The sequence below is a fragment of the Abrus precatorius genome, unplaced genomic scaffold, assembly GCF_003935025.1.
Source record: "Abrus precatorius isolate BTA unplaced genomic scaffold, Abrus_2018 Scaffold5, whole genome shotgun sequence".
In the NCBI taxonomy this organism is placed as follows: Eukaryota; Viridiplantae; Streptophyta; class Magnoliopsida; order Fabales; family Fabaceae; genus Abrus; species Abrus precatorius.
The window spans coordinates 2,549,294-2,565,143 of NW_020874395.1; the positions used below are offsets into that span (position 1 = coordinate 2,549,294).

Sequence of the window (15,850 nt, forward strand, 5' to 3'; positions counted from 1 at the left end):
AATTCTATTATGATTAATAAAGTAATTATCTTGTATATATACACTTGATTAAAAAACACCTAATCAAACGTTAATCCTTAATCCTGGTACCAAAAGTCCTTAACCGTGGATATTTAGGGGGATAGGGAGATAAGTCTATAATCTTTGAAGGGGGAAAAATAGTGCAAGTCACATGGTTCTTAATTTAATTTATTTTCTGAATATATATATATATATATATATATATATATTAAGAAATAAAAATATTTTTAAATTTGATTTTTAAGTCTTTATTTTCTAAATGCAAGATGTTAGCCTCTCCTTCCATTGAATGTCCAAATTTAGTCTCCACCATTAATTTTCATGTGGTAATTAGGCAAATGCAGCTGCACTTCAATTATGCCATGTGTTCAGTTTATTATATTGTCACATACTTAATTTTAAAAATATTAATTGTTTGAAATAGGAAAAAAATATTAATTGTTTGAGAATTTTTTCTTAAAAGCAAATGTTAGTTTAATGAAAAAATAATTACTAATTAGTTTTTAAATTAGGCATTTGACAATATAAAAGAGATATCAAATCATATTAGTATAATTTACACGGTTAATAACTTTATATAAAATTCAATTTTTTAATCTAACTCATTAAATTATAACTATATATTATTATGATCTGTCAAATTTTATCAAAATCAAATAATTATATAAATATAATAAATTATCTTTACTTTTATAGATTTCAAAAATACATATTACACTAATATTAACATACATAAATAAAATATCAAATAACTTTAAACTAATTAAAAATTTTACGAACATATATATCTATATAACAAAAAGCTTTTAATTAAGTTTAAGTTAATGAATTTTTTTCTTTTTACATATTTTTTTTTTGTAAAATTATATGGTAATCTATAAATTAAAAGAGTATTTTATACTCTCTTATATATAAAATAATTATAATTATTAATTTTATGTTTATAAATAATGAAATTAATAATTTATTTAAAAAAATATATAAACATTGTTTAATATCTAAAATATTAAAAAAATCACACTCATCAATTATAAGCATATATAATATGTTGTAAAATTTTAGAGTCACATTAGCAAGTACCTTTTAGGCTTATACGGTAGATTTCACGAGGACCTTTTCTTGTTCAAACAAAGATGGTCTTTTAATAACCTTTTTTCAAGAAGGTTCCGTGATGCTTTGGTATCAACACCTCTCTCTCTTTATCACTGCTTTCCTAACTTGTCGGGTGATAGGATGTAAACCAGCTTCCATTGTCTGCACATTATTATAACCCTTTCTTCTCAGTTACTCTTGCTTCATGAATCAAGATGTGTATAGGGAGAACAAATCTTACTATGTTTTTAATATGCTATATCATGTTGATTGATCATTACGTTCATTGCAAGAAAACCCGTTATTAAAGAGCGTTTCATCTTTAGAATCTGTGAAGAGTCGTACATTGGTAGTTAAAATAAATTGTGAGTATTTGTAATATTGTCGAAGAACTCATAACATTACAAAATAAAATAAAATAAAATAAAAACATCGAAAGAGTAATTGTACAATAAAATTAGTATAAATTTCAAAAATTATTCGAAATTGGTTTAACTCGTACTTTAATTTTTTTATTTTTTAACATGCATCGTCTATCACAGTTTTGAATATAATTTATGGCAATTTCTAACTTCCAGAAATTTATATGCATAAAATAAAAATATACGTAAGTCAACTCCACATGTCTGATTTACTCTATTTTAATAATTTTTTTTTAAAAAAAAAACACTAGTTAGATAATTATTTTAACGAGAATTAGCCAATTGTGTGAACAAACCAAAGTTATTACCCAATATCTCACTTAGGCTTTTGGGCTTTTGGTCTATGGGCTGTAGGAGAACCCATACTCAAGGCCAGCTAAACTATTAAAGTCAACTAAACACAAATTTTATTTCTGATTTAATAAAAGCCTGTTTTGTTAAGAAAATAAAATTTCCTTCTTAGTTTGAAGGGAGAGAAAAATAAATGATTTGAAGGAGACAAGAAAAAAAAGATTAAATCTCTCTTGTTTAAATGTTTAATATTAAGAAAAAAAGATAAAAAAAAAGTTTACTTAAGCAATATTAAGCTGTTTATTACTCGTATCAACTTTCGTTGATAAACGATTATTTTTTATCATCTAAATATTTAAACATTTATATAATTAAATTATTAATATTTTTTTACTTTATTAAATATAATTTTTTATTAATTTATGTATCATTCTAACTAATTTCATTATTAAAGAATTGTATAACTTTAATTTCAATGCAAATCATAATACCTAAAAATAATACTTTGTAATTATTTTTATATTGTTTTCGTCACGGGTGCCATACTCAAATTAGTTAGAATGATATATAAATTAATAAAAAATTATATTTGATAAAGTAAAAAAATATTAATAATCTAATTATATAAATGTTTAAATATTTAGATAATAAAAAATAATCATTTATTAACGAAAATTGATCCGAGTAGTAAACAGTTTGATATTGTTTAAGTAAAGTTTTAAAAAAATATCTAATAATAAATTTAATCACCACATTTAAGTACACAACTCATATCAAATATGAATTAAATTAGATAAAAATAAAAAATTATTATTATGAATTGAATACTTATTGAATAAATTATATATCTCAATTCTAGGTGAGCATTTTTTTCATTATTTTAATAATATGAACATTATTAAAAAAATTAATAATAAGGGATGTGCGAGAAAATGGAAGAGGTGAGATAATTTCATTTAATTAGCAATTTTGATATTTGAGATAATTTTATATATTAATTAAATAAATATAAAAAAAAGCTAAGAAAAAATCTTGTCATATATATTTATTTTTAACCGAAACAATGCAATTATATCTTCTATTTCAAAATCAAATTTGAACTTACATAAAACAAGGAACTATATTTATTTGATTTGTAACTATCTCATCTGAATAGCAATGTAAATTCATGATCATTTATTGTTCATTAAGTGAAATTAATTTAAAAATGATGACTTATAAATTTTAATCAATTAGCTATTGAATATATATTCACACGTTTTTTCCTTTTAGATTAATGCATTATTATATATATCCCCTCACCATCGACGAATAAAATTATATGAAAGAAGAAAAAAATAAAAATAATTTAGTTTCAAATAATGTAAAATTTAATCCAAAAGCATTATTATATCTTACAAAGAAAAAATAAACCCCTTAATCCAGAGTATGATGTATATTATATGGTTACAAATGGACGTCCCAAATTGAGATTCGATAAAATAATGATGTGTTAAAATAAACTTTCTTCATGGAGAGACCCCATATACGTATGTGATGGCATGATTGCTTATAAATGGACGATCCAAATTTGATTGGAGACAAGTGCCTCCAACAAATTTCAGAAAATAATAATAATAACAATAATGTCTACCCTTTGTTGTGTAGTATAAAATATCTACTCATTATTATAGTGCCCTTGAAACTGCCAAAGTGCCACTGTGAAATGACTCCAACGGCTCTACAAAATCCATTCATAACTCAAAATCAAAATATTATGCACATGTTGAAATTACTAAATATGCTTAAAATGGAATAAATAGTTGTAATTATATAATAAATTGGTTCTGAAAAACATTTAATTTTTTGTTAATTTCATCGTTTAACAGTAATTTTAAATAATTGAAATTAAAAAAATTATTGCAAACATTTATCATATAAAACATTTTTACTTTTAATTACTTAAACTTAATGTTAAAATAACACAGTTTTTTTGGTCAATGAAAAATATTACAAATTTAGTGTTGTAAGGAAGACATGAATCGGGTCGGATGCAGAATCCAAATTATAGTTGTAACAAAATTTTTTTTATTCTTTTGTGTGCATAAATAATCTTCAATGTTACTTTCATCAAGTAACACTTTGTTCTTCAACATGTTATAAAGTTTAAAATTGAAAATTTTAGTAACTGTTTCGATATCAGTTTTCTTATACAGTACTACAATTAATTGCAAAATTATATGAAAATCCCAATTGAATACACGAGTACACAGCCAATTTTTTCACCTAATATATTTTTTATCAATTTAAATTAATTTTCGTATTTAAAAAAACTCTTCTTGAAATTATAAAAAATGATCTCATCATTTCCTTTAATATAACTCATTTTTACAGTTATCCTATAATTGACAATTATTATTTCTTAATATTTTTATTCAGGGTAACCAATAAAACAAAGGCGTATGATTACGTGGCAAATAGAGAGAGAGCCAACGAAGCAGTTGCAGAGGGTAAAGGGTGAGGTCGGTGACAGAGAATAAAATTTGAAGGCAAATGAGTGAAAAGCTCGTGATTCGATAACACATCTTTTTTCAACACCCACAGTACACCAGCACCTCCATTATAGAGAGAAGACGCACACAAATTCACAACACCAACACAAAGACCCAACCAAGCTCGTGAACAAGATAAAAAGAAAACTCTCTCTCTCATTGGTTGATTTCGAGGGAAGAGAGAGATTGCAATTTGTAGCGACAATGGCTTCAGCAATGCGGTTCTCTGCGGATTCTACCAGAACCGAGGCGTTTCCTCGCTGCAATTCCATCTCCGGATTCATCGGTGTCGCTTCGAGATCTTCATCCAAATCGAAGTTTCTTTTCGTCAGAAGGAACGTGAACTTGAACCTCAGGAGGAGTTGTTTCTCCTTGACGTGCGTCTCTGGTAGTGAGGCTAAGCAGAAGCTGCAAGATCCTGTGCCTCAACAAGGTCTGAAGTTTTTCGTTCTCTCTCTCTCTCTGCCTTTTCGTTATCATCATTATCATGCTTTGGTTTTGATTTTCTGGTTTGGTTTCAGGGCTTCTCACTTCATTAGCGACCTTTAATTAGGACTTTAGGAACGAACCTTAGTTCTATGAACTTTTTAGAAGTGTAAACCGGATGTATTTCGCTCCTGTAAAATGCACATTAGAGATCAATTGGAGAGTGTTAACGGATGATCGAAAAACTGGATTGTGAATTGTGATAAACTATGCGTCAAATAATTGAACAGTTTTTCTAACGTCCGTTAAGGCACACAAGAAGAAAAAACAAACAATAGAAGTTTTTATTGAAATTGTAGCATTTAATGTTATTAATACATTAGATTTTTTAATATCTTGTAATTTTTAATGAAAAAATTATTATACATAAATTTCTATTACGTGTCCTTAAACGCAAGTTAAAAAAGTGAATATTAAAACCTGCTGACTGATTTATAACTCCACACTTTATATTCTAAAACAAGCCTTTAGCGGAGCAGGGTCCTCTTTCTTTGTGTGTGTGTGGGGTAGTAATTTATAACTTTGAATTTGATAAAACACTCCATAGCTTGCTAAAATACTCTTTCGAGAAAACAAGTAGTAAATTAACACTCATAGGTGCTAATACACACTACTTTTTTTTTTTTTTCCTAGAATGAATTATTTTAGCAACTTAAAACTTGAATTTATTAAAATACACCCAAATATTTTAGCAACTTATAACTTATAACTAGGGATCAACCATAGTGAAAATATAACTAATAACTTTTTATCAAACGTGAATTTTATCGATCCAATTATTTAATTTAAAGTTCTTATAAAGTAGTATCAAGTCTACATAATTTAAATATTTATTAATATTCCATTTTACCATTTTATTTTAATGTATGGTATATTATTTAAAATACAAGTAAATAATTATTGTTGAATTAAAAATCTACAAATGTTTAAATCGAGAAAAATATTATATGTAGGATTTTCATTATAAGAATCAATAGTTAGATTGATAAAATTCACGTTTAATAAAAATTATTGGATGGATTATTTCACTAAGTTTGTCACTTAATATCATTTGATTCTGATTTATACACACACATAGAAAATATATTAAATAAGAATACTCTTTTAATGTGAGAATACAAGGACAAATTTTAACCGTTCGATCATCTCATAAAGGGTCAAGATTACACAAGTGTATGGTCTAGATTTATCATTTTTGTATAAATAAAGGCATCTTACTAGATACTTCCTGTCTAAATGCATATATATGCTGAGAGAACTATTTTTATTTGAGATGAGTGGAGCAAATCTTAACCATACAATCATATAGGAATAGTCAAAATTAAAGGTTATTTAAATATTATACAATCACTTAAGAAAGTCACACTACTTTTGGTTTTGTTTTTCCTTCTTTATTTTTTTTTTCATTTTAAAATTGATCAATCATGTAAGATTTAGTATTCAAGATTTATTTTTCTTACTCTCAAATAAAAATAGCTAGCATTTGTGTGTGTGTGCATGCACAGTATATGCATACTCCTTCCTTGTGACACCTTGTTAGCATTGGAAAAGGATTGAGATTCAATATCTTCTTGATAATATGTCAGGAAAGCATCACAAGTTATGCTATTCAATAATATCTTAATTCAACCATCAAAATGCTTATCAAATGGGTATATTGAATTTGTTTTGATTTAACTACTGAGAAAGAAGTTTGATGGTTGAAAAGTATCTTATTAAGCTGGTTTATTGCTGCTTTGAAGCATGATGTGTTATTTAGTAATTTATGGATTTGGATCCTTTTTTTATGCTGACATGGAAATACATGGGTTATTGCTGAAGATGTAGTATACTAGTGTTCAGAGAGAGTTCACTAACCTTTTGTTTGGATGTGATGAAAGAAAATGAAGGAGAGAAAATTTTGAAATTTGAAATGAGGGGAAAACTTGGAAAGATAATCATGTTTCTTGAATTTTCTTTCCTTTTTACTTCCTCTTTCTTTTCGCTTAAACCAATAGATGGAAAATTTCAAATTAAAAAAATTTTTGGTTCCTCCTTATTTTCTTCCTCTTCATCCTAATGTATAGTTTGAAAACATTATCCAGAGCAGAGGTAATCATTAGTATTTTGTTATCCTCTATTTGGAACATGGAAGGGAGCTTTTGACGGAAATTATTCCTGAGTCCTTTCTTTTTTACAAGTTACAAACAGTTATCTTGTGTCCAACAATTTCATTATGACCTTATTAATCATTTCTGTTTATTGTTTGTTTTAGAAGCTACAACCTCTCTCAAGTCCTTCACACCAGATGCTTCATCTATTGCCTCAAGTATAAAGTACCATGCAGAGTTCACTCCATTGTTTTCTCCAGAGAATTTTGAGCCACCGCAGGCTTTCTTTGCAACTGCACAGAGTGTTCGGGATGCTCTGATAATAAACTGGAATGCTACTTATGATTACTATGAGAAGCTGAATGTTAAGCAGGCATATTACCTTTCAATGGAATTTTTACAGGTTGGGTGCTACCATAATTATTTGAATAGGTGGCTTCATTTCTTGCATCTAATATATGTTTCCGATTAATATTCTATCTTGTAGGGCAGAGCATTATTAAATGCAATTGGAAATCTAGAGCTAACTGGTCCCTATGCTGAGGCTTTGAGCGAGCTTGGGTATAAATTAGAAAATGTGGCATACCAGGTGTGTGACATATATTAGATTGGAAGAGTCAAGTGATGTGCTTCAGATTCTTATCAATTTCTTTTTTCTACATTTTTTTAAAAAATGTTCCAAGCTCACAAACTTTTTATTTTACTGAGCATGTATAGCAATTGGAGTGTAATATAATCAAAATTTATATTTGGTTGCACTTTCTCTCTTAGAGTTGAGTAATTCATTTTGGTTGGCCAATAAAAGGAGCCAGATGCTGCACTTGGAAATGGTGGTCTTGGGCGTCTTGCTTCATGTTTCTTGGACTCTTTGGCAACGTTGAACTATCCAGCATGGGGTTATGGATTGAGATACAAGTATGGCTTATTTAAACAGCGAATAACCAAAGATGGGCAGGAGGAAGTTGCTGAAGATTGGCTTGAGGTATGCTTCATTATTTATTGACCAGTGCTCATGGCTTGTGCTACAAAATTAAAATTATAATGATTGCATTAGGTCTTTCAGTTCAATTAATGTTTCTTTCTTTGCTTGTGACCTCTTGTAACAGATGGGCAATCCCTGGGAGATTATTAGAAATGATGTCTCATATCCTATTAAGTTCTATGGCAAGGTTGTGTCAGGATCAGATGGTAAAAAACATTGGATTGGAGGAGAAGATATAATAGCTGTTGCACATGATGTTCCCATACCAGGATATAAAACCAAAACTACAATCAACTTGAGACTTTGGTCTACAAAAGCTGCTTCAGAAGAATTTGATTTATATGCTTTTAATGCTGGAAGGCACACTGAAGCATATGAGGCTCTAGCAAATGCTGAAAAGGTTTGGATGATATAGCTATTGTAAACTCCTTTATAAATAGTAGAAGATCCTATGAATCTTATAGAAGTGGACCAATTGGGTGATGGTGTTAGAATTAGTGTTAGAGAAAATTAGTATTATAAAATCAATCTTCTCCAGACTTTTGAGTTCTTAGGTGTATCTTTTCACACTTTGTCTTGAGTGTCTTTTTATAATGACCTATGTAATTTTGGAGTCTATGTCCTATGTAAATGTTGTGGAAAATGTCTGAGATACTTTTGATAACATGGAGGCTTTCTGGTTAATTTTAATTTTGTTACAATTGGAATGCAAGTTAATAGGATATTTTATGTGGTATTTCTGTCAAATGCAGATATGCTATATACTTTATCCTGGGGATGAATCAATGGAGGGCAAGATCCTTCGTCTCAAGCAACAATATACTTTATGTTCTTCTTCTCTTCAAGACATTGTTGCGCGTTTTGAGAGAAGATCAGGAGCAAGTGTAAATTGGGAAGAATTTCCTGAAAAGGTTGCAGTGCAGATGAATGATACTCACCCAACCTTGTGCATCCCAGAGCTGATGAGAATCTTAATAGATGTAAAGGGTTTAAGTTGGAAGGATGCTTGGAATATTACACAAAGGTATTCAGTCTTTTTATTTATTTATTTTTTTACTATTTAGTTTTTAAGTTTATTTTTGCTTTTGTGGGGGAGAGAAGAGTCTGGTGATCTTGTCTTAATGCATGATCTGAGTTTGTTGATTGAATGCATATTATCTGCCACTGTGATCTAGAACTGTAGCATATACAAATCATACTGTTCTTCCTGAGGCATTAGAGAAGTGGAGCTTGGACCTTATGCAGAAACTGCTTCCACGCCATATTGAGATTATTGAAATGATTGATGAAGAGGTAATACTGAAATATATGCAAACTCTTTTCTTTTGGTGTATAGGAATTGAATTGTTGCTGATATTCATGCTTTACAGCTGATTCAGACCATAATCACAGAATATGGCACAGCAGATTCAGACTTGCTGGAGAAAAAGTTAAAGGAAATGAGAATACTAGAAAATGTTGAATTGCCTGCAGAATTTGCAGATGTACTGGTTAAGTCCAAAGAGGCCATTGATATTCCTAGTGAGGAGCTGCAAAATTCTGAACAAGAAGTGGAAAAACAAGAAGATAATGATGAAGTGGAAGAAGCAACTGCTAAAAAGAATGGAACAGATGAAAGTTCCATTGAGGATAAGACAGAAGAGTTGCCTGAGCCAGTACCTGATCCACCAAAATTGGTTCGTATGGCCAATCTATGTGTTGTGGGTGGTCATGCAGTGAATGGGGTTGCAGAGATACATAGTGAAATTGTAAAAGATGAAGTGTTCAATGCATTTTATAAGGTAATATTTCCTTGGATAATGTGACATAGTGCTTCAATTGAGTAAGGTTTTTAAATTCATATCTGTGATGAATAGTTTTCCCAATTAGAGATCAGACCACCAAATAGCACTTGGCAGTTAACTCTTATCTGTGACAAAGGGGAGGAAACTATTTATTCTTGCCAAAAGGGCATATTAGCCATATAAAATATGGATATTTCCCCTTTTCCTGTTTCTATGTGATTAATGCTATAATTAAAAAGATAAAAAAAATAAAATAAAGTTCTCACATTTTTTATATGGATGAAGTTTATGTGCCTTTAATATTGCTTCATCCTTTTCTGTTTTCTTTAGTAGATATGACAAGATCAAGGAAAATTGTTTATATCATTGACCTCTATGCCATGTTTCCTGTAGTTGTGGCCTGAGAAATTCCAAAACAAAACAAATGGTGTGACACCAAGGAGATGGGTCAGGTTCTGTAATCCAGATCTGAGTAAAATAATAACTGAGTGGATAGGCACAGAGGATTGGGTCCTAAATACCGAAAAATTGGCTGAACTACGGAAGGTAGATACAATTATTTAATTTGTTGGTTTTGTCCTGGTCTTAAATATTTTGTTCATAAAATTGAAGATGGATTTACATTTTCTTCTTATTATTTAATCTTTGTTCCTTTGTATGAATGTCAGGTTTTGCTCCACCAATTATACTACTAGATATGCTCCTTGAAACTTCGGAACAAACAATCTCCAATTTTGGAATTTTATAATTCTCAAAACAAGTTTTCCCAAAGTAACCAACTATGAACAAGAATTATAATTGCTTTTAAACTAAAAAATGTAACTATCTTTCCTTTGCTGATCTCCTTCAACAAATGATTTTTCAGCAGAATAATGTGTATGGTGATGTATTATTCGGTAAGTTATGGAATGTCTGGTTTTTCAAGTTTAAATCTGAATTCCTATGGATTGTGGGATTAGCACACTTTCATTATTCCTTCTTAGAATACAAATTAAATGAAATTGTAAATTCAGTAAGCTCCTGCTTCTTGATCTTAAAGAAATCAATATGATCTGTTGATTATAATGTATGGAAGTTTTCTGAAATAGGTATATTAGCATTAAACATGCTGTAGACTAAGTTTTGTTTCCATTATTTGTCAAATGGATCGCTTGATCATATTCAACCTATTTTTCAAATTCAAGTCCCTGAGTAATTAAAGCTGACCATATTAGTATCATTTATTTCTAGTTTGTAGACAATGAGGATCTACAAGTGCAGTGGAGGGAAGCAAAGAGGAGTAACAAAGTTAAAGTTGCAGCATTCATCAGAGAGAAAACAGGGTATTCTGTCACTCCTGACGCTATGTTTGACATCCAGGTAAGATGTTGCCTTTGAATTGATTTTTTGTTTTCTTTTTCTTTTATCACTAATTTTGATAGGGCTGTAAGTTTAAACATAGAATGAAAATTGAAAAATATTGTAACAGTCCCACATTTTTCTTATTGGGATTATTATAATTTAGTTGACTATGAAGGTAGATTATTTGTAACCATAGATTTAGGGACTGTTTAGAAGAACATATAAACAGTATAACAGCTTGTCCTAATAACTTTCATTGTTAAATTTATGGCATAAGTCATAGTTTATAAGGAGTTTAATTAATAAGTGTTTTAAATAATAAGTTATCTAAACACACACTTAGTCTTGTAAGTAATAGTATAGCAAGTAATGAACATAAAGGCCTTTCCAAATGCCTAAGCTTGCCTTGTTTGATATATAGGCTAGGTCAACACAGGCAGAAAGTAGGTTAGACTGTAGGTCATTGAGAGACCGCCTAGCCTATTCCCACCCCCATTTTATAATCTGAAGCTGTGTTCCTTTCTCCTAACAATTTTGCTACTAATGAATTCAATTTCTATTCATTCCATTAGTTTTCCCTATATAGTTTTGGTAAACTGTTGGCTTAATTGTTTTTGTTAAGGTGAAGAGAATCCATGAATATAAGCGACAACTATTGAACATATTAGGAATTGTTTACCGCTACAAGAAGATGAAAGAAATGAGTGCTGCAGAAAGGAAAGCAAATTATGTTCCCAGGGTCTGTATATTTGGGGGAAAAGCATTTGCTACATATGTGCAAGCCAAGAGAATAGTGAAATTTATTACAGATGTTGGGGCTACAATAAATCATGATCCAGAAATAGGAGATCTACTTAAGGTACATATGAATGTTTTACAAGAGTTCTTTTTCGTTTGTTGGTCTTTGTTTTGTCCCATAGTTCTTAGGTATATTGTTGTTGAAAATAAAGATATAAAGATGTGAAGCGTTATTCCTATTCCAGTACTTGGCAGGATCTTTGTTGGGTTTTATATTTCACTTTTATGAGCTATAAGCACGTTGCTCTTGGCTTGTGAATTTGAAATCAATGTCCATTTCATACAAAATGTTTTTTAGTGTAATATAACATGAACTCCACATTGGAAATGTAAGTCCATATGGTACGACATTTTACTATGCAAAAATAAAAGAAAAATATGATATGTACCCAGAGAGAGGAAAAGGAAAAAAACAACTGAAGTATGGTAACATATAAAATCTTTGTTTACACATGGAAAAATTTCAAAAAAAGAATATATATATATATATATATATATATATATATATATATTTATTCATTTGAGTACTTCTGTTGACTACTGTTCTGTAATCACCAAATTTCCTTCCTGAACAAAGCTCATTGTTTGGTCCTATTGCATCATTGTTGGCATCCTTGGATAAATTTTTCTTAGTGGATAATTTTGGTCCTATAGAAGAAAATAAAACTACTGTAATATGTCTTGCAATGTAGATCACCCCACTTTTGTCTGCAAATACCCATATTCCATTGAATTGTTTGAATTTTGTGCCCTATATTTATAAATAAGATTCCTCATCACATCAGTTTTCTAATATCCAATACAAAGAAGACTATTGGGGACACTGGTGAGGATAGTGGATAGCAGTGTTTAGTCTGGTGAAAAAGGGTGGAGGAAGACTTTTAAAGGAAATTAATAACAGAGATCTAGCAATAAATAATATTTTAGATAATATAGTTTTTTATCAAGTTCAATGATGTTGTGTGAGATCTATGTAGCCGACCTCATCTATTGGATAAAGCTTGATTGTTGTTGTTGTTATCAATCAGTTTTCTAATATACTAAATTTAGATATGAAATTGCTCTGTTTTTACCATTTAATTAATAAAAACATTTAATCTTTTCAGAAGGGAGGAATCAAAAGGAATGGTTTACCAAATTTCTAATGTCCAATACTTTGTTATTTATTATTCTCTTTTCTTACTAGACAGAACTTCTGGAATTCTTGGATAGTTTGTTGACTTGCTGGATATTTTCAGTAAGATCAGTTTTTTGCAAATGAATGATGCAAAATGTTGTTATTTATTTGTTTGTGTATATTTAATCAGGTTGTTTTTGTCCCTGATTACAATGTCAGTGTTGCTGAGATGCTTATTCCAGCAAGCGAATTGTCACAGCATATCAGGTAGTTATATTTCATATACTTGCATTATTCTTTGGATTGTATGCTCACATAAATGGTGAGATCTACATGCACTAATCTTATCTGATATATAATTAAAATGATATTATCATTTGTACAAATTGCAACTGCTCAAAATTTTACCTGAATTGCTGTAAACAGAAAATAGTCATACATAAATCAAGATGCAGCTCATGCGATCAACTGCTGCTAATTATTTTGTGCATGGAAAATTGAACAACTTATCTTGAAGAAAAGTACTTAAAAATTGTAGAAGGCATGCGTCCAAGCATGTTACATATGCAACCTAGGTTTGTTTAAAAAATACCAAGTTTCTGGGGTTGGTAATCTTATCCTGACATATATGCTCCTGACATGTCAGAATCTCAATATTCAACACTACATCCCTTGAAATACTGGTGTTTCATAGGACCATTCTAAACAAGTACTTGTAATTTCCTGTATGCCTGTATAAATCGAGTTTAGTTTCAAGTGCTCCAATAGAGAAAAGAATAAAAAATTAAGAACCAACACTCATTTAAAATTGTTAGTCTTTTAAATTGAACTAACCCTATAAATTCAGATTCAATTTACCGATTTGTTTGTTGAGGCAAACTCTGAAAGTGTTACTGTGAACAAGGAACTGATTTGCTGATGTGGACAAATCCTCTTTCATTACTTAAAGCAGAGGATATACTTTGATACAATTGTGAATAGAAATCTGTATAGAGATATGGGTAAACATTTTAATTTTGGCCAAGAATTTACCGAATATAATACAGCCATTTATGTACTTGCATTGCATGCCCCTAGCAGCTTAAGCTTTTAGGGTGAAAGGTTCTTGAAATGTAATAAAAGCCTTTATGACCTAATAGCCAACAGTTCGATTCTCACATCTCCAACTCCACTTCATTTAATTAATTTGCAGACCATGGTGTCAGTTGCTTATGCATTATTATGCATTACCAACCCCAAAGTGGTTGGGGGAGGGGGGGGATTGTTAGAATCAAATTTATTATTATTAATTATTTCAAGAAAATAACTTCTCACCTCAGAATTGTGTTTCTGTTGATGGTGCCCGAAAATGCTTACACCTCAACATTGTGAATTGTACTGCTGCATTACCAATTAATTGTATTCCCTGTTTATTTCCGGTAGTACTGCTGGAATGGAAGCAAGTGGAACAAGCAACATGAAATTTGCAATGAATGGCTGCATACTGATTGGAACTTTAGATGGGGCCAATGTTGAAATAAGAGAAGAGGTTGGTGAAGACAACTTCTTCCTCTTTGGTGCTAAGGCTCATGAAATTGCTGGGCTAAGGAAAGAGAGAGCTGAGGGAAAGGTCTGTCTTAATACCCATGTGGTGCATTTTAATTACTATGGAATATAGTTAATGTCATGCTGCTAGTTGTGCCATACGAGCAAGAACAAATATTTCATCGTTGAAATTTTATATATTAATAATCGTGGAAAGAAATTCATAATATTCCTGACAATAGTGACCCAGTTGGTCTTTTAATTCAGTTTGTCCCTGATCCACGATTTGAAGAAGTTAAAGAATTTGTGAGGAGTGGTATTTTTGGGCCTTACAACTATGATGAATTGATGGGATCCTTAGAAGGAGACGAAGGTTTTGGTCGAGCAGATTATTTCCTTGTGGGCAAGGACTTCCCCAGCTACATAGAATGCCAAGAAAAGGTTGATGAAGCTTATCGGGACCAAAAAGTGAGTTTATGGACTTTTTTCATATTTACTATTGAATATTTGTATCACGCGATAGCCTCTTGGAAGCATACACCAATTCCATGTTTATTATACGCCTTTATTGTCTGCATTTTCTTTCATTCACGTCTTTCTATTATTATGTCACAACTTATTTATGAATTGTGTTCATTTGGTGTATAGTTCGGCAGTCCACGATTATTCATTCTACTACAGTATCACAATTTAAATATTGTCCACACTTTAAGTCTTTCATGCATCTATTTTTGTACTGTGTGTGTGCAGAAGTGGACAAGAATGTCAATATTGAATACAGCAGGCTCGTACAAGTTTAGCAGTGACCGTACCATTCATGAATATGCCCGAGATATATGGGACATTGAACCAGTCAATTTGCCGTAGAGGAGTAATGACATACTCGATGAATAGCAGAGAATTGGTGCCACGACGTTGTGAGGATCACTGCTTTAGCTTAATTTCTCGTACCAAAAAATAAACATAAATTTTGTATAGAGGCTTTTCGGCTGCGCAGTTGGCCAAAATAAACTTTGCAGTCTGTAATATATATGTATTATGTGTACCACATAAACCAGACCTGTCTAATAATGAATATCATATTATTTTATATCTTATCCTTTCTTAAGCTTTTGTTTCAACGAACAAAAAAAATAATCATCGTTATTCATGTTTTTTTTTTCCTTTTTATTTGTATCAAAACAGAGCATAAGTGTGAAATTTAATAAAACGGCGTTTTAAATAGTTTTTACTATAAGTAAATTTATCAATTTAGTTTATAAAAAATTGTCAATTTAATTTTTGAATTATATAATAAAGAAGTGATGTTTTCTACTGGTGTTTATATTCTTAAAATAATTTCAAATAAACATGTTCAATAATTCGTGACGA

General features: G+C 30.2%; 1 protein-coding gene across 2 annotated transcripts; it reads left to right on the forward strand.

The window, feature by feature from the left end:
• Positions 1-4,350: 4,350 nt before the first annotated feature.
• Positions 4,351-15,572, forward strand: LOC113867018 (alpha-1,4 glucan phosphorylase L isozyme, chloroplastic/amyloplastic). 2 transcript variants are annotated; one of them, XM_027501928.1, is made up of 15 exons: positions 4,351-4,790; positions 7,098-7,336; positions 7,421-7,522; positions 7,739-7,915; positions 8,040-8,315; positions 8,668-8,939; positions 9,091-9,208; positions 9,286-9,696; positions 10,093-10,245; positions 10,930-11,058; positions 11,663-11,899; positions 13,146-13,222; positions 14,378-14,564; positions 14,747-14,947; positions 15,230-15,572. In XM_027501928.1, exons 1-15 carry the CDS (start codon positions 4,562-4,564, stop codon positions 15,344-15,346), a joined length of 2,925 nt encoding a protein of 974 aa, XP_027357729.1. In that variant the 5' UTR covers positions 4,351-4,561; the 3' UTR covers positions 15,347-15,572. The 2 variants fall into 2 exon arrangements, with proteins under 2 accessions (XP_027357729.1, XP_027357730.1); XM_027501929.1 differs by having other exon boundaries at positions 4,424-4,790; positions 14,747-14,951; positions 15,230-15,533.
• The last annotated feature ends 278 nt before the right edge of the window (positions 15,573-15,850 follow it).